The sequence below is a fragment of the Macrotis lagotis genome, chromosome 8, assembly GCF_037893015.1.
Source record: "Macrotis lagotis isolate mMagLag1 chromosome 8, bilby.v1.9.chrom.fasta, whole genome shotgun sequence".
In the NCBI taxonomy this organism is placed as follows: Eukaryota; Metazoa; Chordata; class Mammalia; order Peramelemorphia; family Peramelidae; genus Macrotis; species Macrotis lagotis.
This window is the reverse complement of record NC_133665.1, coordinates 184304869-184328893: the sequence shown is the minus strand read 5'-3', so window position 1 is coordinate 184328893 and position 24025 is coordinate 184304869. Positions and strand designations below refer to the sequence as shown.

The following is a 24025-nucleotide window of genomic DNA, read 5'->3' as shown; positions in this document are numbered from 1 at the left end:
GCAACAATCAGGGACAATTTGGGGCTGTCTGCAATGGAAAATACCATCTGTATCCAGAGAAAGAACTGTGGAGTTTGAACAAAGACCAAGAACTATTAACTTAAATTTAGAAAAAAAAAACCTGATATATTGTCTGATCTTGCTGTCTCTTATACTTTATGTTTCTTCCTTAAAGATATGATTTCTCTCTCATCACACTCAATTTGGATCAATGTATACCATGGTAACAATGTAAAGACTAACAGACTGCCATCTGTGGGGGGGTGGGGGGAGGGAAGTAAGATTAGGGGAAAAATTGTAAAACTCAAAATAAGTAAAATCTTTAAAAAAAATAAGAGATTTTTTTTTTTACAATGATATGGAAGGGGGTAAGGTGAGGAGAAATGAGGGAACCTTCACTCTCATCAGAAATGGCTTAGAGAGGAAACAGCATACACACTCAATAGGGTATAGATATCTACCTTAAAAAGGAGAGAAGTGGGAAAGGGGATGAGGGGAGATGTAGATGATAGAGAAGATGGTGGATCATAGGAGAGAATAGTCAGATATAACACATTTTCTTTTTTACTTCTTTCTAGGGTCTGGGATTGGGCAGCCTGTCTGGGACTACAGGGCCAGGTGGTTTCTGGGTCTCAGGGATGGCATGTGGGCAACTCAGGTTCTCTTGGCCCCAAGGTCAGTGATTCAGCCCACTGTGCCTCTCAGCTACCCTACAGCACATTTTAGAAGAGGGACAAGGTAAAGGAGAGAGAAAATATAATATATGGTAGTGGGTAGCAATGGATGGAGAGAATTACAATCAGCAACAGCAACAGTGGAAAAATATGGAAGTAACTTTTATGATGGACTCATCATAAAGAATGTGATGCACCCGAGATAGAGTGGATGGTATCAGAACACAAACTGAAACACATTTTTTTTCCTCTTTCCTTTCCTTTACTTCTCATGAGGGTCTATATTTTGGGGGGAGGGAGTATTATGTTTACTCCTTTTTTTTGTTTCTTTAGGTTTTTGCAAGGCAATGGGGTTAAGTGGCTTGCCCAAGGCCACACGGCTAGGTAATTATTAAGTGTCTGAGGCCAGATTTGAACTCAGGTACTCCTGACTCCAGGGTTGGTGTTCTATCCACTGCACCACATAGCCACCCCTTATTATGTTTATTCTTAAACAAGAATATTTTAGTAATGTATAAAAAATCACTTGTACAAAAATATTCACAGCAGCTCTGTACGTGGTAGCAAAGAATTAGAAATTAAGTAAATGTCCTTCAATTGGGGCATGGCTTAACAAAATGTGGTATGTGTATGTCATGGAACACTATTATTCTATTAGAAACCAGGAGGGATGGGAATTCAGGGAAGTCCAGAAAGATTTGTATGGACTGATGCTGAGCGAGATGAGTAGAACCAGAGGAACACTGTGCACCCTAGAAGCCATATGGGGGTGACAACCAAACTTGATGGACTTGCTCATTCCATTAGTACAACAATCAGGCACAATACTTTATTTTTCTTCCTTAAGGATATGATTTCTCTCTCATCACATGCAACTTAGGTCAATGTATAGCATGGAAACAATGTAAAGACTAAACAGACTGCCTTCGGCGGGGGGGAACAAGATTAGGGGAAAAATTGTAAAAAATGATAAGAGAATCATAGACTGAGAGCCAAAAAAGGTTTCATTTAGTTCAATCCCAATTATTTCACTAATAAGGAAACTAATACCCCAAGAGGTCAAGTGATTTGTCCAATTGTAGTCAACTGCAAAGTTAGGATTTGAACTGAACTCTTCTGTTCTGATCTTCTGTCTCCCAAACCAGCAGCCTCTCCATCATACTGCAATGTCTCCTCCCAAGTCCACAATGGTTGTTTAGAAAGCAATGTGATCAATATTGAATCTATTGAAACTGGGCTATATGAGCTGTCAGAAACCAGTTAAGAACTCACAAGGATATTTTGTCACTCAAGGGAATCATCACGAAGGAAGCCCTATAACCATGCCGGCCTATAAACTAGTTTTCTTGGATTGAATCAATCAATCAGCATCCATTTATTAAATGATTAATATATGCTGAAGGCCTGGGGGGTACAAATATAGTGAATGAACTGTCTCTCTCAAGGGGTTTCCATTCTATAATGGAAGACATATGTCCAAAACAAATACAAAGGGCAGCTAGGTGGCGCAGTGGATAGAGCACTGGCCTTGGAGTCAGGAGTACCTGAGTTCAAATCCGGCCTCAGACGCTTAACACTTAATAATCACCTAGCCGTGTGGCCTTGGGCAAGCCACTTAACCCCATTGCCTTGAAAAATCTAAAAGAACAAAAACAAAACAAATACAAAGCTGGTAAATATGAGAGAGTCTACAAGGGAGAAAGGTATAACCATTTAGAGAAGTTAGGTGAGAATTCTTGAGATCACATTTGTGAGGGGTCAAGAAAGAGATTCTATAAAACAAAGGTGAAAGAAGAAAAGCCACTTCCCAACTCTCATCCTGGGAATGATCATCATCCCCACTCTCTGATTCCAGGAAAAGATGAATCAACCCATGGTGCCTTCCTCTTATTCTGTATGTATCTCCTATCTACAGAGTTGTTTGCTGGATTTCTCCTCCATTAGAATGTAAGCTGCTTAAGGTCACCACCCTGCTTTGTATCCCCGGTTGTTAGCAGTGCCCAATTCATGATAAATGATTAAAGAGACTTTTGACTAATTAACTGACTTCCCCTCTGTGACTTCTCAAACCAAAATTCCTCTCCCTGACCACTCTTCCGATGTTCTTTCCCTTTTCGAGTGTATGCTCCTGAAAGGTAGGGCTCTCTCATGTGTTTGTCTTTGGATCCACAGAGCTTTGCTCAGGGCTGACATACAGACAACCTTATCTATTCATTCATCCATTCTCAAGTCTAGCCTGATCCTTCACTTTATCAAGAAATAAGCCTAAAGAAGGGAGGTGACTCATCCTTGGTCACAAATTAACTGGTGATGGCAAAGCCCCACCATCACACTCTCCTGTTCTTGTCTGGTCCACCTGCATTGGCTAAGAGCCCTCCTACAAAGCAATGAGTACTAAGGTCTGATGCAGAACAGGACAACAATGGGGAAACCCACATATGAATGGGCCTGAGCTTAGAAACTCACTTACAAAGTCATTTCTAAAGATTAAAGTGGGGATTAAAATGAACAAAGTAACATTAGGTCAAACCAGGAAAATCTCCAGAAAGGGGAGAATTTCCATTAGAGCTTGATTAAGGTGATGGGTCTGGCTGAAGACAAAGGGAGAGAACTCCAGGGGAATAGCCTAAATACTGAGAACATCAACCCTTGACGACAAAGTTCTTTAAAGTCAAATAAGGAAAAGATGTTTAGGAGTCCTTAGATCCTACTTCAGTTCATGGATGATCTGATAATGTAGAGATTCTGTCTGTTCATTCCAGCTGGTCCATGTCACTCATGCTCATATATATGCATAAATCCCCATACAAGGGTCGATCTACCATGGCAGATATCTTGGAAAGGTACCAAGGGAGGCCAAGGGCAGTCCATTGAATATCTCTCACTATGTGACAGGCCTATCTTTTTTTTTTCTTGTAGAGAGGACAGAGTGTTAGCATTGTGGAGAGAATGGAAAACTGGCCTCAGATTCAGGATGATCTGATTTGAGTTTAATCCCTAATTCTGACAATATATTCACTGTACATCCTTGGTCAAGAGTGGTTGAACTCTCATTTGTCCCCAAGCAAATCCAGAAATTGCAAAACAGTTGATGATCACTGTGGAGGTTGTTCAACTAAGAACTCCATATAACTAAGAAATTAAAGGTTGAGGCAAAAAGCATACACCCACATGTGTACATTCAACTATAAGGTCATAGGTTTGGAACTAGACAAGTACTCTACCACAACCTTCTTCATTTAGAGAAAGAAAGCTAAAGATCAGAAAGGTTTAGTTGTCTTTATCCAAGGACATGGAATAAATAAACAGAAGAGCAGGGATTTCCCTAGATTCCAGAATCTCAGGCTAACAAGAGACCCCAAGGACCATCAAGTCCAATTCATCTCCATAACAAAGAATATTCTTTAAAAATCTATTCAGGAAATGATCCCAGAGTCTCTAACTGTTGGCAAGTTTCCCATCTCCCAAGGCAGTTATTCTTAGACAGCCCTGAATATTAGGAAGTTTGTGGCTGTCATCAAACATTTGACTCGACACCTTCCAACCTCTGCTCCTGGTTCTGCCTCCAGGACCAAGCAGACAAAGTTCAATCTTTCCTTAATACTGTAGTTGTAAAGTTCTCCCCAAAGCCATTGAAAAGAGAGGGTGTTTTAAATAATTTTATTATTTCAGGAGATTTCTGCCTTAGGATATTTGTTTCAAGACTAAATTCATTCTGAATACTTTTGTAGAGTTGTCCATTACACACAAAATGGAGTTCTAAAAAGACCTAACTGTACTCATCCCAAGATGAAAGATGAATGCTTTAAGATTGATTCTATCTTAGCAGCCTAGGGTATTTGATGGTTGTCTGTCTTAAAACCTGCAGGAAACAGAGAAGTCAGTAAGAGCTGAAGCTTTAAAGCTACGATCTACAAGCTATAAGGTACCTTACTTCAACCCTAGGAGGCCATATTATGAAACCTATGACCTCATTTTACTTATGGGTACACTGAAATACAAAGAGATAAAGGGATTTACGCACGATCATACAACTAGGTTAAGTGTCAAGGATACGATTGGAACCCGGGTCTTTCTGCCTCCAGATTCATCAGGAGAATCACTATACCCAGCTGTTTCTCATATACATGATGAACTGGTTCAGAGACTTGCCTCACAATAAAGGTTCTACTAATTTATTAAAGGTTCCTTCTGAGCACATAGCCAAAGAGGAAAATCATAAACCTGGAAATCATACAATCTCTGGTAGGGACATTGCCAGCACATCATCTCTTTCCTGTTGACAGCATCTGAGAGGGGACTTATCTCCTTCCAAGTACCTCCAGTGATCCTAAGATTCCTAAATTCTATTTCACTCCCCCCAGGGAATGTTGGCAATGTGAATTTCAGCACCAAGAAAACTTGGCTGTTGTCCAAAAGTGCCAGAGAGAATCACATGCAAATCAATATAAAGCACTAGATTAGGGATCAACTCCAAAGGGCAGAACTAGGGCAAAATGGCATGCAGAAATTACCAGGATGCAAATCAATTAAAACTATATAATAGGATATTTAAAAAGAGCAACAGATTTAGAAAGCTTAATTCTGCTACTATGCTGTGTAACCCCAAGCAAATCATGGCAGCAGTGGCCTCAGTTTCTTCCTCTATAAAATGAGACATCAATAATCCTGTAAGTCTCTTTCATCTCTAAGTCTATGATTCTAATGAAGACATTTCTAAGGAATGGAGCTACCAAAGGAATGGGCTGCTATGAAGCAATGAATTCTCTGTCCCTGAAAGCTCATCCACACAGAGAATGGATGATGAGGGTTGTGCAAAACACAAATGGGATGTAGACATAATGAAGGAAAGTCAGATAAGATGTACCTCCTGATTCTGCCTCCATCCTCATGCAGGTCCTCATCACCTCACACTCAGACTATTATAAAAGCTGTGGGGGTTGGGGGAGGAGGAAGAGTCTGCCCCAAGTCTCTCCCCACTCCAATCCATTACCCTTTCACTCACCAAAGAGATTTTCTTAAAGTACAGGTTCAACCATCCCTACACCCAATATTACCTTCAGGGTCAAATATTAAATCCTCTCTCTGGTGTTCAGAGCTAGCCCCTTCACCCCAGCTAAATATTAGAAATACCATTTTCTTCTCTGGTTCATTTTACAAATGAGGAAACTACAGCAAATAGAGTGAAGTGACTTGCTTAGGGTCAAACAGGTAGTAAGTGTCTGGGGTTCGATTTAAATTCTAGTCTTCTGGACTCAAAGTGTAGTGCTCTATCTATTGCTTTACCTAGCTCTGTCTAATCTAAGGAGGCCATGAAAACTACCAAGAAAAGAAGTGATAGGACAAAATCTCATGCTCTCATCCAAGGGGTAGTCATCATGGTGAGTGGCTGATTCAAATAAAGAGGAAGCTCATCTGAGTGGAGGGCTTTGGGAATCTATGAGGCCAGAGTGTCAGATGGTTCCTCAACTTGAGTCCTGAGGTCCCTAAGGATGAAATCATTGAGAACGAAGGTGGGGGCGAGTGAAGAGGAAACCTGTGAATCAGGTGTTGAGGTTAGCCAGGTTATAAATAAAATGTGTTATTGGGACAGCCCTTGCATCTCATAGCAGTTTCTAAAAAAGGTAGAAGCAGCTCAGGGTCTCTGGATTCTTCTATTTTTGTGGGTCCTGAGATATCAATAAAGCAATTCCATAATCCTGGGTTGTCTCTACTATCTGTTGTGCCACTGAGCAGTTCTTAAATATTATCTGCCCCCATTAGAATGCAAGGTCCCTGAGGGCTGGGACTGCTGCCCTTTTTTTCCTACTTATATCTATCTATATTCCAAGCTTTTAGCACTGTGGGTTACGTATAAGTGCTTAATAAACGTTTGTTGAACGGACTGATTGAATTGGAAAAGGTTTCTTGAAGGACATGGTATCTGGCTGAGACTTCAAGGGATCCAGAGGTTCCATGAATGAGTAGGGAGGAGGAAGGGCATCCCTGCAAAGGCAGAAAGGCGGATGGAGAAACTACCCATTAGGAAATGGTGAGCCCATTGGACTGGAAGGGAGAATGCACCAAAGAAGGCAGCATGGAAGATAGGCCAGAGCAGTGGGGAGGACACAAGAGACATTAGGGAGCTATGAAAGTCTCTGGAACCAGAATGACTTGTTAAGAACTGAGCTTCAGGAATGTCCATTTAACAGGTTGTGGAGAAGAGAAGTCCCTCCATGCAAGGAGAGCAATGAGAAGAGTGCAAAGGGTCCAGGCAAGAGGAAATGAGGGTCTGAAGAAGGCTGGTTTACTGTAAGCAAGACAAGATGAGCACAAGTATATGCAAGAAAGTGTGAGCAAGGAGGATGAGAGAGGTAGAAGAGGTAGGATTAATGAGATCTGGGTCACAGAGGTGAATGAGAGGAAAAACTAAGGGATGACTCTGACACAACAAATCTGGACAAATATGACTCAGTAGACAAAAATAGGGAGTGAGGCGGTGGAATGAGTTCATGGGAAAATGCAAGGAGCATCCATAGCCATTCCCCTGAGAGGGTACCACTATCATTTCCCAGGTTCTGGAGACCTTTGGTTTGACCTTTGGTTTATCAGTCCTTCATTCTCAAAGAAGACTATGAATTAGGAAGGTGATGCCATGACAAGCACATGAATTGGATTTGAGTGAGGGGAGCTGTGCTAAGAGTCATCAGCCTCACTTTTTCCCTCCAGAACCAGCTGGGTTCAGTGGCCAGATATGAATCAGGATGACTGGAGACGGCTCTGGATTCGAGGCAATCAGGGTTAGGTGACTAGCCCAAGGTCACACAGCTAGCAAATGTCTAAGCCAGTGCTCTATCCACTGTAACATCTAGATGCCTAGGAATTTTTTTTTAATTTTATTTATACACTGGAATCCAGACTTTCTTCCCTCCTTCTGGACAGTGTCCTCAGAGGACACCATCATTCTGGCTTTTTGCTGCTGCTCATTTCCTTGACCAGGATTTACAATGTCCTGTTAGGCTGCTGTGGTCCTTCCTATACTACCTGCTATCTTTTCTTGGCAACTCAGCAGTAACTATTTTTTTAAACAAAAACCATTCACAAGTGGATTCTTAAGATAGATAGAAAATTCTCCCATCTTCTGGGGGGCTAACCATACCCACCTACCTCTCTGGAATTCCTCCCCACCCCCAGCCCCACTCCTTTCTCTGACCTACCCAGAAGCTTCCAGTTTTATAGGTAAATTGACTTATTATGATCCCTGTGACATCACAGATAGAAAATATGTCTGGGGGGAGATTGTCCCACCTCAAAACACCCCTGCCCCTCCCTCCTCATCTGGAGATGTGCCTGAACCTAATGGGAGGGCAAAGGTACTCAGCTCTCAGGCCCGACCAGGATACTGCTTCACCTGGAACCCCTTCCTTAGCCTTTGATTTCCCCCCCTCCTCTGATGTGTCCTCAATACCATCTCCCCAAAAAGCAGGCTTCTCCCTGGCTGTCCTGACTATACACAGCCTGGTCAGAGATTCAATGGTCATCAGAAGTGACCTTACCCCTGCGTCCCTTTCCCCATGCTCCTGACTTCTCAAATGAAGCCACAAGGTCTTCCCTTGAAGGAGTTAAAATGCACCATTGTTTTTAGTCATTGACTGATTTGGCTTCTTACATAAAAACTCTTCAGTCCTTCAAAAAAAAAATGTGTACTATGTTGAACTAGAGATTATTAGAGGATCAGATATTATTGACAATAAAATATCCAAAATTAGGCAAAACCATTTTATATTCATCTCATTTAATCTCCAAAAACAGCATGATACATTGGAACTGAATAGAATATGGAATACGAGTCCTGAGTTCAAATCTCAGCGTAGCATTTATTTACAAATTATGAAACTGTTCTGATGCTCAGTCCCCTAACCTGTGAAATATGGGATCACGCAAAATAATTTGAACTCATGAAGATGAGACTTCCTGATTCTAAGCCTAGCTCTCTATCCACCCCACCACCTCACTGCTCTTACACTTAAGTCCAATCTCAGATACATACTAGCTTTGTCACCCTGAGCCAATCACTTTACCTTTGTCTGCCTTGATTTTCTCACCTATTACAATGGGGATACTAATAGGTCTACCTTCCAGGATTGTTGGGAGGATGAAAGAATATTGTAAAATGGTTAGCACAGTATCTAGCACCCAGTAGTTGCTAGATCAAAGTTTAATCCCTTCCATTTGCTACCCCTTTTGACACTGCTGCCACTGCTCTACATTTAGAGTTGTTATATTTCAGCACCAGTTAGTTCCTTGGGACCTTTGGAAATTCTGTTATCCTTCACCCCCCAATATCTCTTACACTTTTAAAAAATATCCCAAAGTCAAAGTTTCATGACAGAAGCTCTTTTTAGTGCAGATCTCTTTTCCCTCCTAAAGTAGGATGGTTCAAGAATTAGTGGCTAGGGAAGCTTTTACAATCCTTTCAAACATATGAAAAGATCAATACTAAAAGGCCCACAAAACTAGCTCCAATATTCATTCTACCTCCTCCCGGAGAAGAATTGGATCTCATTATGGAATATTTACTGAGGATATAAATGCTTCCATTTTGACCATCTCTCCATGGAGGATGCTTCCAAAGGTTTCTTCTTCACAGCACCAAGTGAATCAGAAATTCACCTGTCTATATAGTTAATGGATCACTGTAGACAGTCAAATCTGATAATTCCAATCCACCCAGAGCCTGGTTTTTTCTTAGTCATCTACTTTAATCGCTTGCCTGCTCAAGGACTTCCTTGCATACTTCCAGGATCCAGCAACTCTGGAAACATAAAGCTCAAGGATTTTTTTTCCAATGAACATGGTCCTTGAAAACTTAGAGAACTATAATGCCAGATACGTTATTAAGATGCTGGTTAAGTTTTCTGAGTTGCTTTTTATCTTCCTTGTTATAAGAGGTGACTCTCTGGGGAGATAGTGAAGAGAGAAAGGACAATATACTGGAAACTGAGGGTCATGCAAAAATAAAAAAGCATTAAAAATTTAAAAAAAAACATTTCAAAGTGCTTTGAGAATCAGGGATTTCATCATCCTTCCACCAATGTAGGGGACCAACTCCCTGCCTCATGGGAGATGATATTTAAGAAGTATGGCCAAAAAAACTCATGGACAGCCTGGCAGAAAGTCACTCCATCCTCAGCCAGACTGTTCCTCAGGCAAAAAGATGGTAGCACCATGGAGAGCGATGGAGGCAAAGGGGAAGGGGGAGGAGAGTAGAAGGAAAATAAAAGAAAGGAGGGAAGGGAAAAGGTAAGAGTAAGAAATACAGAAAAAAATATAGGAAAGCTCAGCAAGGAGAGAGGAAGAGGAAGGGAGAAGAGGAGAAAAGAAATAAAAGAAGAAAGGAAAGTTACAAAATAAAAGTCATTTAAACCTCTACAATTTCAATAGAGAAAAATATAAATGTCCCTTATTAGTGAAATATCTCTAAAAAAAAAAAAAAAAGTCTGGAAATGACCTGAATCAGAAAGTCTAGTAATATGGTACACATTGCTAATTCTCAATCCAACTACAGGTTATTTCAGAGTCATGAGTCTATCTGACATCCAAGACAAAAACCAATAGTTTTCACCATTTGTAAACAAAAAGTCATCACCTGGCTTCCAACATGAAGAAAGCCTCCTCCCTCCAACCTTCTCTAGGAAGGGAATTTCAGGTGTCCTTGGATAAGTAGGTCCCTCTCTTTCAGGGGAGGCCAGAGATTTTCCCTTTTTTCTCTACCCTTCACTCTGATATCAAGATAAAGTTGTTTTAGAAGAGAGAAATTAGAATCTGCCCTTCCCTAAGTTCCGACTCTGCTTAAGGAAAGAGAGAAAGAAAGCTTCAGAGAAGAGGTGGAATTAGAGAGGAAATCCTATGCTAATTCCCAGTGCACGTATTTCCCATATTCTTTGAACTGGTTTCTCTGTGTACTTGTAGTTTTCCATAGATATCAACAGGCTGGAGGTGTTAGTGGGGCTTTCAAAGCACAAGAAATGGTGTGAATCCCAAGGTTTAGAGATAGGAACATCTGAAGGATCTTAGGGGATGGCAAATATCAAGTGGGATCTCTCAGGATACACAAAAGGACAAAATCTGAGGTCACATGAATGCAGCCAATTTAAGCTAGTCTGCAAAGGTCCCCAAATGCCAGGGTAAGTCATTTCAGGAAGGAAGAACCATCAACAGCCACTGAGCAGCAGAGAGATGCTCAAGGTTGTGAATTGGGGAGATGAATCTTGTCAGCATAAGACAGCTGAAGTGGGATGGGTTCAAAGAAAAAAATGCAGGTGACAAAGTGAAGATGAGAAGTCATGAACAGGGTGGGAACAGAAGGGACAGGAAGACGTGAGATGTGAAGGAGTTGTAATCAGATAGGATGAGGCCACCTGGAACAGATGAGCAAAGAACAGAATCAAAAATGACCCCCGAGTTGTGAGCCTTGGAGGATGGTCCCGCCATTAGCACAAATGCTAAAGTCAAGAAGGAAAGGCAAAGTTTAGAGAGACAAATGATGACTTGGGCCTAGACTGTGCTGTCCTTATCTAGCCAGATAGAGCTGAAGATGTAGATTGAGGATCTAGAGGATAGTATTCAAACCAAGAGAAGCGTAGAGCTGGACAGGACCTTCAGGAGTTTGAGTTCACCCTTTCATTTTAGAGACAAAGAAACTGGAGTCCAATGGTACAAAGCAACAGAGCTGAGGGATTTGAACCCAGACCCACTAACTCCCATTCCAAGTTTCTTTAGCTTGCTTCATAGAAGACAGGAGGACTGAGGATTGAAAGGTTAAAATCTGAGAATATGCCTTCATTTAGGGTATGAGGCAGAGACCCTGTCATAAACATATCAGGAGAAACAGGTTAAGTTGCTTCAGTTGTGTCCAACTCTCTGGGATACCAGTTGAGGTTTTCTTGGCAAAAATATTGAAGTAGTTTGCCATTTCCTTCTACAGCCCATCTTATGAATGAGGAACATGAAGCAAACAGGGTGAAGTGACCTTCCCAGGGTCACCCAGCTAGGAAGCATCTGAGGTCAGATCTGAACTCAGGAAGACAAGGCTTCCTGACATCGGGCTCAGTGCTCTATCTGTGGGGCCATCCAGCTGCCCCAGAAAGTTAAGACTATCCAGAAGATGAAGGTAATGAAAAGTATCCAACACAGCAAAGAAGGAAGATATAATTAATTCAGTTATTTCGTCAGAGGGAGCAGGTCTAGAATCATGATTTCATTGTCTGGAAGTCTAGCCACTAATCAAGATCAGCCATTTGTCTTTAAGTCTTAGAAAGTCACCTGGACCCTGAGAGTTTAAGTCCATGTCTGGTATCACCCGGGATATGAGTCTGTACCAAGGCCACCTTTCTATCTTCATTTCAACCCCTCCCTAACCCATCCATGAAGATGATACTTATTTCTACACGTTTCTCCCAAAATCAGCTTCTAAGGCAGCACACCAACCAACGCACAACCCTCCCATACCTATACAAAGACTGGGGCCAGAATCTGCTAGTCACAGAAGGTTTCAACTCCAAGGGATTTTGTTTGTTTGTTTGTTTTTAAGTTTTTGCAAGGCAATGGGGTTAAGTGACTTGCCCAAGGCCACACAGCTAGGTCATTATTAAGTGTCTGAGGCCGGATTTAAACTCAGGTACTCCTGAGTCCAGGGCCAGTGCTCTATCCACTGTGCCACCTAGTCGCCCCCAACTCCAAGGGCTTTTAAACATTGATTGCTACCTCTTATCGGAATCAGTTCACAATTGCCAAGATCCTTGATCTTATATTGCTTTTCAGATATTATTACTTTTGTTCTTGAATTTTTAATCACTTCCTCATCAGAGTCCAGCTTAGCCAGCACTTCTGGTGATATTTCTGCCAGAAAACTTTCTGTAGGCAATTCGATAAATGTGAACAAATAGGAATAAAAGAAGCATTTGCAATGCCCTTTGAACTTCAAAGAAAAACATACAATCTCAGAGTCTCTTATGGAAACAAAGACTAACTGGGGCCTTCATGATAAGAAGGTTTCTCTCTCATCAGTCAGGGAGCCATTTCCCACTCACTGATGTGCAGCTGCCCACTGACACCACCACTGCCTCTATGATTGCCCTATCACGAATTGGTCTCTCCCCTGTGCCATGGTCTCACTTCAATGCTCTCCTCTGAGACTTTGCCCCTTTCTCCACTCATCTGAGTCATTAAGGATGTGTACCCCACTGACATCATTCACTGGGTACATCCTAGAAGAGATGAAGGTCCTCCTTGTCAAACAGTTCCGGAGAAGAAAATATCCTGAACGTTAATTATCTTTCTTCCTCATCCAGATTATGAGTGGCATCAAGGATAAAATACTTAACACTTGGAATCAAAAAGACCTGGGTTCAAATTCTGTCTATGATCCCAATTGGTCAATTATAGAGAGGTCACTCAATCTGTTTCCTCATCAATAAGTTAGGGGTAGATATTATTGAAGAGACAGTGGCAGAGTGGCTAGACCTGCCCATGATGTCAGGAAGATTGGGGTTCAAGTCCTACCTTTGACATATACTAGCTGTGTACCCCTGGCAAGTCATTTAGACTCTGTGACAACTCAAAGGTGTTAACTAGAAGAGTAGGTACCAAGCTTCACTGGCACTTGGGAGATCTCCTCCACCACAAGGCAGTTGCCTGTAAGGAGTGTGGATTCTCTTGGCCAGTCTTGGTCGACTTCCAATTATGCAAGTCATTCGGAAGTGGTTCAGCGATAAAGGGCTGCTCCTTAGCCTCAGAATCCTCCTAAGGAGATGGGTTGGTCCATCATCACTACCCAGCTTGAAGCTCTCTGCTGACCTCCACTAGTTCTGAGCTCCATTCTACTTGTGTGGGTTCCATTTTGAAAGCCTTTTGACATTCGTGGTCAACCACCCTTTCCCAATTGATTTACATTGTTCCCACTCATGCTTTCAACATTCCAGCCAGCCCATTCTGTTTGTTCTTTCCTGTATGTACCATCCTCTCTCTGCCTCCAAAGTTATGCAGAAACTATTTGTCTGGGCTTGGTATGCTCTCCCTTTCCCCACTCAGCCTCTTGACATCCCTAGCTTCCATCCAGGTTCAGCACAGTGATCACCTTGGTCAAGAATGCTTTTCTAATCCCACCAATTGTTAGCTCTCCTTCTCCCAACCAGAAAAACTATATTTATTTCCTATGATGATGATACTTGTCCTTCATTTACAAAGAAGACCACAACATCAGGGAGGTGAGGCCAAGACGAGCATGTGAACTGAATTTGAGTGAGTGGGGCTGTGCTAAATCATCAGCCTCTCTTCCTCCTCTGGAGTCATCAAGAACCAGTGGCCAGATATGGATCAGAATGACTGGAGATAGCCCTTGATGTTAGGCAGTCAGGATTAAGTGACTTGACAAGGTGACACAGCTAGTAAGTGTGAACTGAGGTCCTCCTGACTCCAGAGATGGTGCTCTATTCACTGCACCACCCCACTGCCCTTTATTTTCTATAAACTTGGAACCAAGAACAAAGAGAAGTAAAATGATTTGTGATCTACCATGCCAGATACCTCAAGGCATTGCTAAATTTAATCATAATGATATAGGCAGCTGGTGGCACTACAGTAAATAGAGTACCAAACCTGAAGTGAGGAAGCCTCATTTTGAGTTCAAATCTGGCCTCAGATACTTACTAGCTATATGACCCTGGGTGTCACTTAACCCTGTTTCTTTCAGTTTCCCCATCTGTAAAATGAACTGGAAAAGAAAATGGCAAAACATTCCTGTATCTTTACCAAGAAAACTCTAAATGGAGTCACAAGAAGTCAGATACCACTAAAATGACTAAACAAGAACAAAATCACAATGATACAAGTAAAAATAATAACTGCTTATATCATTATCACATTAATATCATTACTGCTAATATCACATATCAATTTATCCCACATTCTGATAACAACCTAGGAAAGGGATAGAATTAATATATAAGAAGATAAACAGCAAATGAAGAGTCAGTATTTGAACTTGGGTCTCCTGGCTTCAAATCAAGTTCTGCATTAATGCCCTAGGCCTCTGCTCCCACAAATATTTTGATAGTGATCCATAAAATTTCCAAAGGTTGTCCAGAAAGAGTGAAGATCAGAAGGATGGGATCCCCAGGAAAAACTATCTGGAAGAATAGAGGACACCCCCTCCAATAACCAGGCCTGAGAAAGTCTATAGAATCCTCTATATGAAAAAAAAAATGTAATTAAAACAAAAGAAAAAGAATCATCTATGATCCAATGTCCAATTATGGCAGTTGCTAAATGGGATGGTTCCTAAGCTAAAAAGACCTGGTTGTATAAATCTTAGAGACAGAAGGAGCTTCCAATGAGGGTCACAGGCACACAAATCTAGAGACCTCAAGGATTATCTCATCCTTATCTAGTCAGGTGATTTTATATAGTCATTCTTATCATAACATAGCTGTATTGTCCCTTTCCAAGAGACGATCAGTAGGGAAACTGCCCCAAAGGAAAAAAAAAATCCAATTTGCCAACTCAATCATACCTGCCAATCACAAGGAAATACAGACTTTAAAGAGGAATTCAAGCCAGGAAAGTCACATCCTATTATGGAATATGAATAACCAAACCAATAAGGAAGTCTATCAGGATGATCAGCCAGGGCCATTTTTAATAATCAGTTCAAAATGGAAGTTAATGGATCATACATAAAACTGGAGCGACACTCATCAGAAAAAAACACACACATTAAGGACTGCCTTCCAGCAGATTGTTTTCATTGGTGTTGAGCAAGAGATGGTGAGCTCTGTCCTAAGCCCTGGTATGCCTCAGACTATGTCCTTACATGGTTCTAGGTTACAATTTGGATATGGTCTTGGCCCACTCAAGGGCACATGAAGCAGTCCAATTAAATGCCTATTGTATGGTACAGTTTGCATTCCTGCTGCACATTTCCTACAAGCCATAAAATAGATGCCTCTTTTCTAATATGTCAATCAATTGGCATTTATTAAGCACCCACTGTTTGCCAAGCACATTGCTAGGTGGGGCAGATACAAAGAAAAACTAAGCAGACTTTCCTCAAGAAGCTTACATTCTATCAAAGGAAACAAGACATAGCTTGGAAGTAAATATAAGACATATGAGACTTCCAGAAAGGGGGAGGGAGGAGGAATGAAGTGGGAGGGGCAGTGCAGAATCAAAACTGGCCCACATAAATGAATGGAGCTGAGGACTCTAGAGATGAGGGATGAGGCAGGGGAGGCAGCATGGTCAAATAAACTAAGATCAGAGAAGGAAGGTGGAGGATGAAAGATTCATGAAGTACAGTCTTGACTAGAAAGTAGAGTCACTTACAGAACTGGCATTTATTAAGCACCTACTGTTTCCCAGGTAAAGGGGAGGAATATGGGTCTAGAAAATGCAATGATGCAATGTTTGAGGGAGGGGGCTTTCCAGATGTGATTTCCTTGGTGTGGGGAGCTCCCCAATGACTGGCACCATATGGCTGAAGCAAGGAAAGGTTAGGATACCCAGTCATAATGTGTGATCATCAGGACTTGAATCCAGGCCATCCCAATTCCACTCTCCCACAGGATATGCACCTACCTCTAAAATAAAAGTCATCCCAGAGAAACTTCCAGTCCTACATCAAGGAGAACTCACCTCTTCCTCATCTTCTCTGCCTATTTTCCACATGATGTCGAGGAAGAGGCAGAGACTCTCAGAGATGTGAGAGACCTCAGAGATCATGGAGTCCATTCCACTAGCTGTGTCACTCTGGGCAAGCTATTTGCTTCCCTAGTTCTTAGTTTCCTCAACTCTGATATAAGAGGGCTGGGTTATGGCCACTTTCAATTCCAAATTGATGATTCCTAATTTTGAAGTTGAAGAAACTGAGGGGCAGCTAGGTGAAGCAGTGGATAGAGCACCAGCCCTGGAGTCAGGAGGACTTAAGTTCAAATCTGGCCTCAAACACTTAATAATTACCTAGCTCTGTGACCTTGGGCAAGTCACTAAACTGTATTGCCTTGCAAAAAAGGAAAAAAGATGAGGAAACTGAGACTCAATTAAGACAAGAATTATTTATTAAATTGTTATCTGGCAATAGGAACCTCCTTCCATACAGAAAATAAAAGGTTTCCTCAATAAATCTGCTTAGACATCTCTAGAGGTTCAAATCTCACTCTTTCCCAGTGTATTCCAATTCATTTTGGGGTACCTCCCATTTCCGGGAAGCTTTTTTTTCCCTTTACTAAGTCAAAATCATCCTCCCTGTAGGAAGCAATCATTCCATTGCCCCATGTTCCATGTTCTGATACTAAACTGAAGGAATCTAATGTCACCTCCACTTGAAAATAAACATTTGCAGACAGCTCCCAGAGTAAAATTGTTCTTTCAATGGATTCCTATCTCAATCAATCAAAAAGCACCTACTATGGTATCTTGCTTGACAATGCAGAGGCTTGAGCTTAAAGTCTTTCCCCATGTAGGCTGACCTCTTCTGAATTCTCATCAGTTTCCTGATGTCTTTTTCTAACCTGCAGAAGCTGGACCAAAAAACCAAGGCAGAAACCATCAGTAAGACCATCAGTTCTCTCCTTATTCTCTAATTCATTAGCATGTGGCTTCTCTTCTCCCCAACCAGGCTGCAACCACTTTGCTAGCAAGAATCATTTCTGACCATTCTTCCAGCCTCTCTCCCAACAAACTGTTGCCTAGTCACGCATCCCTAAATTTATATTTGGATGGTGGTGGGAGAGTTATTTTTTTTTAAACCTGAAGTGGGATTTTATGTCTATCACCATTCCAATTCATCTTATCAGATTGGGTTCACAGTCCCAGCCTGTTAAAATCCTGTCCTGAAATGCATTGGGCAGCCCACCCACTTTGTCTTCTGAAATGGAGTGAAAGCACCTCTCTATGCTTTTGTCCAGGTCACTGATAAAATACCAATGAAAATTTTGGCCAAGGCTAGAAAAAAAATAGCCCTGAGAAGGTTCACAATTTAAGGTCTGGGTACTAGCCCCTCAATTACTAGTTAACATTTTACCAAGGCTTCTTCTTAGGGTCACAGGATCATGCCTCCAGAGCTAAATGGGATCTTAGATACTATTCAGCCCAACTCCCTCAGTCTGCAGATGCAGAAACTAAAGCCCAACGAGGTTAAGCCATTTGTTCAAAGTCTCATAGGTTATAAATGGCAGGGTCAGGGTTACAACTCTACTCTGATTCCCAAGCCAGCACTCTTTCCAAATGTACCATGATGAACAGACAGGCAGCTGGAGGAAAACAAAAGGGAGGCCCATGAGGATGAGGGCCTGTAGGGAAGAAAGGGGCAAAGCTAGCTGGGAGAGGGTACAAAACACTGGCTTTATCTACGGAACAATTGCCTTGGTCCTGACCAAAACACTGAAATTCCTCCCCCTATTCAGTTCTGTCACATCTTTAGATTCTTGCTTTTTAAGAGGGAGGGGAGGGATGGGGAAGGATGAGATAGGAGGATTCAAGAGCACTTTACAGTGAGTTGCTTCCAAGTTTGAATCCTGCAATCATGGGACACAAGAGAAAGAAAAAGAGAAAAGAGAGAAAGAAAGAGGAAGGGAGGAAGAAAAAAGGAGAGGAAAGGAGAGAAGGAAGAAAGGAAAGAGAAGGAAAAAAGGAAGGAAGGAGAAAGAGAGAAGGATGGAAGGAAGGAAGGAAGGTAGGTAAGAGGAGGAAGGAGAAAAAAATTCCTTTTTATAACACACCTAATGAAGGGTGAGCCAGACTCTGTCTGAAGCCCTAAAATGATGTGAAGCTCATTTCTACTCCAAGCAGTCATTACAATTTGGGATCTTGGCTCTCATGGTTAGAAAATGCAGCTCCCTACCCTATTCCTGCTCTGTCCTCTGTGGTCAAATGAAGCCTACTCCTCTCTTCTTTCTACAAGGCACAGACGTTCAAATAGTTTCATGCACTTGAACTTAAAATAATGATCTAGATACCTCTTCAACCAGGAAGAAGCCACTAGCAAACAGGCCAAAATGGAAATGCTTGCCCCTATATAATAATTGGATACTTCAATGGATCTATAATCTCATCCACGTGGGTGTCCCTCCATTTGTGCAGACCCCACCCCTCACTCTATTGTTCCTCAAAGCAAACTTAAGATTTCTTTTAGGCCATTCTAATGAAGTTACTAACCCATTATAAAGAGTGTTGGAGAGGCAGCTAGGTGGTACAGTATATAGAGAGCTGGCCCTGGAGTCAGGAGTACTAGAGTTCGAATCCAACCTCAGACACTTAATAATTGCCTAGTTGTGTGGCCTTGGGCAAGTCACTTAACCCCATTGCATTAAATAAATACGTAACATTTTTTAAAAAATTAATAACAAAGAGAGTTGAAGTTCTTGGGTTCAAATCCTATTTCTTCTACTTACAATTTATGTGACCTTGGGCCAGTCACATCACTTCCCTGGGTCTCAATTTCTTCATCTGTAAGAAAGAAGCTGTTTGCTAGGGTCATCTACAACTTCTTCATCTGCAAGAAAGAAGCTGTTTGCTAGGGTCATCTACAACTTTTAGGTGGATGATCTAATTATTCTCATGTTCAGAAGAGAACTTCATTTAGCAATATATTAACAAGGTGTTGCAACACTCAAATTCTGAATCAGATTCTTCTCAGTTCTCTTTCTCTTTTTGTTTCCATCCCTTAGAGAACATAAAATGTCTATGATTTTCCCTTCAAATACAACTGATCAACTGTATAAAATATATTCAAAAAGAAGAAAAGAAGGGTAGGGAACAGAGATTAGAGATAGCCTGGCAAGGAATTAAATGCTTGGAGCTGGGAGAAGAAGCATCATAGGAGAGGAGAGCAAGTAGCATGACACTGGGGGGTGGAGGGAGGTGGGGTTAGAATCAGGGAACTGGACCAGAACCATTCTGGTAGGGAGAAGGGAACAAGGAGCAAGGAATAGGAACCAGAAGGCCAAAGAGTGGGGGACAGGAGCTAAAGATAGTCTCATAGATAATGGAGCACAGCGCAAAGATCAGGGATGAGAAACAACAATCATCCAGGCAGAGAACGGAAAGCTGTCAACACCTACCTTAAGGCAGGATTCTGAAGGCTGTGATAGTATAATGAATGAAAAATTTGAGACACAGAATTTCTGGGTAATTAATAATCAACTTATTAATGAAGCTAACACATAATTAATAAATTGATGATCGGTGGTTTCTCTCAATAACCAAAGACAAAACCATGGAGAGGGTGTAAGCATTAATATACTTTTGGAAAAGGGAGTACCCCTGAGGAGCAAAACTCAACTCTGATTGGTAGACATTTAATGAAGAGGTGGGCTAGAAGTCTTCAACTCTTCCTGCCAAGAATGTGGCTTAACCAGCAGATTCTGCTACCTCCAGGAATCTGGATAGGGAAATCCATCTCCAACCAGACCTCTCTGGTTAGTTTTCTCCTTCATAAGCTGGGTGGGTCATCCTAGACTCAATGGAGCAGTTCCAAGAACAGCATTTCTTTGGGGCAAGAATTTACCTAGATAAGATTTTGTTTATATTTATACAGAAATACAGTATGGGGTCCCACCCAAGATTGAGGAACATGCTCCCAGATGGTTAGGGACAGCTCATCAATGAATAATGTTCTTCAGAGACTGACTGACTGACTGCTAGCTGATTGACTGACCAACCTAGAGGGTCTGGGACCCCCTAGCAACATTGTAAAATTATTTGGACCACCCCTCTTCCCAATATCATGCAAGTATCTCATATGGCTGTGAATAACTTTTTTAATTTTTCTTTTAAAAGCTATTTGTTCCTATTCTTTGACCACTTATCTATTGAGGAATAACTATTACACTTATAAAAACACATGTGTATATAAATATATACACATATCTAGAGAGTTCCGAAATTATTAGCAATTTTCACCTCAAAAATAAGTTGGGCAAACTACAGAAGGTACCTAAATCGTGTGCTTTTAACACAAAAGTAGTCATTGGTGGCCACTGAGGGGAAGAGGATCAATGAGTTGCACTCCTTTAATATTAGCTTCCTAACATTCAATCCCACTATCAAATTCTTCAGTGAAACACAGTTAACTCTAATGCCTTTCAAATACCACTTTGTCATTGAAAATGTACCCCCATAAACATTAAAGTATTAGCACTCAAAGGAACCTTGAAGATCACATGGTACAACCCCTCATTTCTGAGATGGAAAAGCATTCACTCTGATGTAAAGTGTGTTTATCTCCTCCAGACAGCTGGCCAGCCCCACATCCAAATTACTGCTAAATGGGGAAAACCCAGTATAGACATGAAGTGGGTCCATTCCCCTCCTCGGCAGCAAGAAGAAAGCTTCCTGGAGGAGGAGGGGATCCCAAGCCTCAGTCTCCCACCCAACTCAAGTCTCCTGTTTCCTTCAAAGGCAGGCACATGGTCTTGTGCCAGGAACTGTCCTCCAGCCTGGATCCCAGCACCTGCAAAGGAGCAACTGTTCTGTTAGAAATCAATCAGGATGATAAGGATGGGGCAGGGGAAAAGATAGCACTCAACCTTGGGCATGACCTACCTGATTTTCTTCATGAGAGACCCTCATCTGCTCCTTGAGAACAGACATCCGGGCTGCCTCCTCTTTGCGAAGAACCCTTTCTTTCTTGAGCTCAGGGCTCCAAAATGTCTTGATGCTATTCATGGACGAACCCAGCTTGCTGTCCTTGATGTCCAGTTCTTTGCGAAGGAGGTCATTCTCCCGCTGAAGCTCCTTGAGCTGAGCCTGCAAGTCCAGCATGGTGCTGTCCCTTACCTGCCTCAACATGGAAGGGACTTGATGATGGTGATGATGGGACGATGTGGTCAGACCCCCATGCTGGTCAGTGTAGGAAAGGACGTCGGTGTGGGAGAGACCAGCAGATGCAATATTGGGGCTGCTCCCCATGGCTGTGACTCGACCCCCATAGACAGCTCGGTTTGTAGCCCTTCCGAGGGTCATGGTGCCCTTGGGGAAAGTCGTAGATGCAACCCCCTCATGATCGCTCAAGTACATTGGTCCAGATGTTGCATAGGCTGCATTAAGGGACTGGATGTTTTCCATGGACAAGGTCTTACCTGTCCCTCCCCCGCCTCCACTACTGGTTCTCCGGTGGCCCAAGCGAGGTGACCTTGGCAAGCGAGGCGACCGGGAAGGGCTACCTTCCAAGTTACTGATTGCTCTTGCGCTCCCGTACATGGTTCTTCTAGGATGAGGTACAACTGGATAAAAGAAATGCTATACTTGGATTTGGAATTTGGCCAGTATTTCCACAACTGGCCAAGATTTTCACTGCATTATTTTCACAAACTGCACCAAGAAATGCCTTCCATCAGAAATCTGAAAAGTTGAAAGAAACCAAAAAGAGAAAATTAAAATTAAATAACTTGAAAACTCTAAACAATATTACAACTCATTTCCACAGCAATTTATTTACAATGCACTTTCCTCAGGGCATTCCTATAAAGTTCAATGTGCTAACGTTATCCTAATTTTGCAGATGAAAAAGTAGAGTCGGAGAGATAATATGATTTGCCCAAGATTACCCGGCTTGGAACAACAATAATAAATAAATCATATTTCTTTAGTACTTTAAGGTTTAGAAAGTCATTACTTCCCAAGAGCCCTATGATCAGAGAGAGTATGAATTGCCATTTTACAGATAAGGAACTGGGGTTCACAGGAGTGAAGACTTAGCTGAATTTTTCATAGTTTATGACACTAAGTTAATGACAATAATAAGGAATTGTACTGATATAATACTTTCAGGATTGTAAAACACATCACATGGATTATCTCGCTTGATCCTCAATACTACCCTGCAATCTACTGTACTATTCCCATTTTTTGATGAGACAATGGAGGCCCAGAGAAGTGATTTACCCATACTCATACAGCTAAAGAAGTATCTAAAGCAGAACCCAAACGCAGGTCTTCTTGAATATTAGAGTTTATAAAGGACTTTTTTCACAACATTTGGAGAGAGGTTATGAGATTCTAATCCTTTGACTCTATCCCCTTTATTTAGGGGCTTGGGATTTGGGATGAAGGGTGGATAAATGGGGCTCAGAAAGTTTAGGTGATCTAGTCATGGTCATACAGCAAAGAAATTCCAGAAAGAAAGAGGAGTCATACCAAGTTCTTCTGACTCTCATATTCAATTTCTTCTACTGCTGTATAATGTCCCTCAAAGAACATGGCTCAAACTAAAACTATGGGACATATATGAAAAAGAAAGCTAGTATTCTTCAAATTATTTACTGAATGCAAATTTTCAATATAAAAAAGGGTTTTAGTGCCTTCAGAGCTTCTTAGGAAATCGAGGCAACCTAGGTATAGAAAGTCATCCCTACAGCTACCCTAAAATGCCCCCTCCTACTCTGGTCCTGGTGAGAGACTCACCTAGAGTCACCCAGGTGACACAGTACAATTGGGAAGTCAGCTGGATTTAGAATCAGAGGACTTGAGTTCAAGATGTGTTTCTGTCACTACCTATGTGACTTTAGGCAAGTGATTTTACCTCTCGGGCCTCAGTTTCCTCTACTGTTAAATGACACAGTTGGACCAGATATGTTCTGAGGTCCCTTCCAGCTCTATATTAAGGATCTACTGTGATCCACCATCACCATCAACACACGTTAAAAGAAATGTTTTAAAAGAAGCTGATAAAACAATCATCCCATAAATCCTACTCAACAGATAACGTAATAGGGTTCCTATCTCTAGCCCTTCTGAATACTGCTTAGACTGATTTTCTATTATTTCCTTTCCCACTTCAAAGCAGGCCTGAAAGAAGATGCATTAGCTCCTTCCACACTTTCTCACAAAACATTTCCTTCCTCCTCACCAGTTTCCAGTTTTGATCATAAAGTTGGGGTTCAGCACGCTGGACAGCTCTCTGTCAACAGTGGTACCTGAGAACTGAACTAAAGATCTCCAGGAGAAAATAGATTATGACATAAAGGATCTTGAGGTAAAAATTTTTGACAGTCCATTGACTTCCACAAATGCTATAAAACTTCTGGGTATGTAAAATAAGCCATTAAGCATTTTCCAAGTATGGCTGATTTTTAAGATAAGAGGAGAAACATTTGTTTTCTGCAGAGTTTGGGGTGTTTTTTTTGGGGGGGGGGGTTAGGTTTTTGCAAGGCAAATGAGGTTAAGTGGCTTGCCCAAGGCCACACAGCTAGGTAATCATTAAATTTCTGAGGTGGATTTGAACTCAGGTCTTCCTGACTCCCGGGCCGGTGCTCTATCCACTTCGCTACCTAGCTGCCAGCTTTCTGTAGAGTTTTAAGACTTAAAGAAGCATT

At 41.7% G+C, this 24025-nt stretch overlaps 1 protein-coding gene across 1 annotated transcript in view; it reads right to left on the bottom strand.

The window, feature by feature from the left end:
• The window catches only part of ERC2 (ELKS/RAB6-interacting/CAST family member 2), a 1119475-nt gene that overhangs the window by 1071004 nt on the left and 24446 nt on the right, over positions 1-24025 (bottom strand). The window contains 1 exon segment of the mRNA XM_074199159.1: positions 21255-22052. Coding sequence (XP_074055260.1) covers positions 21255-21911 — 657 coding nt within the window. The 5' untranslated portion in view covers positions 21912-22052.